The sequence below is a fragment of the Chinchilla lanigera genome, unplaced genomic scaffold (genome assembly GCF_000276665.1).
Source record: "Chinchilla lanigera isolate Chin_1 unplaced genomic scaffold, ChiLan1.0 scaffold00067, whole genome shotgun sequence".
NCBI lineage: Eukaryota > Metazoa > Chordata > Mammalia > Rodentia > Chinchillidae > Chinchilla > Chinchilla lanigera.
The window spans coordinates 6,443,979-6,446,648 of NW_004955468.1; the positions used below are offsets into that span (position 1 = coordinate 6,443,979).

General features: G+C 57.2%; 1 protein-coding gene across 1 annotated transcript; it reads left to right on the forward strand.

Annotated features, from left to right (window-relative positions):
• Nucleotides 1-1,642: 1,642 nt before the first annotated feature.
• On the forward strand, nucleotides 1,643-2,670 carry LOC106150205 (serine/arginine repetitive matrix protein 1-like; the record flags this gene model as incomplete). Its single annotated transcript, XM_013522297.1, is given in 2 exon segments — nucleotides 1,643-1,780; nucleotides 1,922-2,670. Coding segments are annotated over 2 exon segments (887 nt in total), but the record flags the coding sequence as incomplete, so codon positions are not given.

Sequence of the window (2,670 nt, forward strand, 5' to 3'; positions counted from 1 at the left end):
CTGATACAATCTTGAGAGGTCAGGATGGCTTTCAGGGCCCCTTGGGCATGGTTTGGGTTCATAAGAGTGACCACCTAGTTTTGAGGTAAGCCACCAGTTTCCCAAATAGGTACTTTGGTGAGTCCTTTCACTGTCTCTCAGCCCATTTTTCTTCTATTTTTAGGGTTTAAAAAAAAATTTCCCGGAACCATGCTACCTTGCAGAGGTGGGGGCATATGGCTTAGGCACTGATTCAAGTGGCTAAGTCATCAGGCGCTTGCACAGGGAAGAATATTGCATAGCTTTTCAAAGATAGCTCTGTTTCAAGAGTGGAGTAAAAAGATTGCTACATAGTGTATCTTCTACAGAATCTTAGCTCCTCCGCTGGGCAGGGGCTTTTTCGCCTTACTAGCATAAAAATAGCTGGAACACTGGGTGTGGTGTGGTGTGGCGTGTGGTGTGCAGAGCCCGCACTTCATAGCGCAGGCAGGAAGGTTCTCCTTCCGGAAGGACCCCTAGCTAGCCCTGCTGAAGTCTCCCCTGACCTTCTCCAGAGTGGAGCAGGAGTCAGAATGCACCTTTCCCCCTTCTAACTCAAGGATGTCAGTGTGAACAGCTGTGCAAGGTTTCATCCACTTGTGTACTACCTCTGAGGGGAGGAGCTCACCCAGCAGCCGGGACAGAAATATATACAGACAGAATGAAGTAGAGTACAATGCCAGGTACCTACAGCCTCCCCGAGATGTCCCAGGAGAAGGTCCTCCCCCCACTCTAGACACTGTTCCCAAGAACTTCTTGGGAAGACAAGAAGACCCTTTGGGCAGACCAGATTGATCAGGGACACATGTGCTTATGTTTACCCTCTGGACAACTGAGGAGGGAGTGGGGAGTCAGAGGCAATAGCGGGGAGAACGTGAAAAGGCAGCCAAGGTCAGCATTCTGGGAGAACAGGCGCCAACAACTAAGTGCAAAGCTCTGGTTTCCCAAATACATGGCCCTGCCCTTTCTCCCTCTGTAAATAACATGTGAATTACAGGCTTACTGCCATCCAGACACCAGTTCCCCCTAAATCAAATCCCTGTTTGCACTGGGATCTCTGTTTCCTTCTCCTCTCCCACTCCTCCGGGTCAGGCCTGGGGGAGCAGCTGCGAGGCCGGTGCGGTAAAGTTTTACCTTGAGAGCTCCTGGCTAAGACCTGCCAGGCTACTTCAACCACCCGGCGTCTGCCCAGGTGAAGTGCGCTGAAGCCCCAGCACCCAGGTACCTTCCAGGTCTATATCGTGATTAGTGCAGATTTGGGAATCTCTCATTCTTTCTCTCCTAGCCACACCCAACCCTACAGAAAATGGGCAGAGAACTACGGATTCAAGGGGTGATCATGCCACTTTTCGTCTCCCATCCCTAGAAAGGCCTGAAACCCTATTCATGTGGTGGAGGTCTCTAGATTAAAGGGGAAGGTGAGTGTATGTGGCTAAGAGATCACAGTAGAGATCAGGGATTTAGGCTGTGTCAAGCCGGCCAGATCCCAGTCTGTGTGTCCCGGATAGCCAGTGCAGAGCGCTCGCGGTGCGCACTCCGCATGGCCGGTGTTGTGCGTGACGGGCTGTCGCTGCAATGTGAGGTCCATTGACACTGATGGATGCGCCAATGGTTGGACGGACAGATGTTAGGGCGGATCGTACAGCGCACGGCGCCTGAGCGGGGGAGGGAGAGGCACCGATCGAGAGGCTGCGGCAGCCGGCGATGCGGGGACCCGAGCTTCGGCCGCGGTCCACTGGGGCAGAGGGCGGAGGGTACCGAGGTTGGAAGAACAGCGAAGGGAAGGAGAGGAGGAGGGAAGCACTACCAGGGCAAACTCCCTGCTTTCGGTGCGCGGTGCCCGTGCACACGCGCCGCAACCAGCGCGTGTAAGCGGGCACCGGGGCTTCCAGGGTAAGCCTAGGGCCGGTGGGAGCTTATCTCGAGCGGTGCCCGACCCTCCTCCAGGCGAGAGGAACCCCGGCGATGCCACCAGAACCGTGAAGTCGCCGGCGGCGTCTGCCGATCCACCGTTCCCTCGCTCGCAAGAAGCGTTTCACGCCCCGCGGCCGCATCTCCCGGGCCTGGAGGGCCCGCCGTTCCGGCCTCTGCGGCCAAAGGCACCAGCTACGCCTGGCGTCCCACCCACAAGCACGCCACACACCGCCAGCACCACAGCCCAGCCGCCACCCGCCTCAGGCTCCCGGCCCCGCCCGGGGTCCGCACCCCGCAACTCCAAGCGCTTCAGCGCGCGCCAAGGCGCTGGAGGCGGCTTTATAGCCGGGGAGGACGACGGCGGCGGCACATCCGCATTCAGGGAGGCGTCTGGACCGAGCCCAAGCCTGCAGGCTGGGGGCGAGCTGAGACTTTTGATCTTACCGTCAGGGTGAGATCACGGTCTCCTGGTCTACAAGAAAAGAAAGCATGCTGTGAACTTTTAAAACAAACTTGCAAAAACAATCACAAAGAAAACATTAAAAGGAGACAGGTCGGGAGGAAAGGGGGGAAAAGACTAAAAGAGAAAGAAACATTAAAAGAAAGAAAAAGGAAGGAAGAAGGCCAGGACTGCAGCTCCGGGAGCGCACAGGCAGCCGGTCCCGGGGCGCGGGGCTCCGGCCCTCGCCGGGACTGTGGGCCTCCGGGCCCGCGCGTGCGTCTGGGCCCTGGCGGACG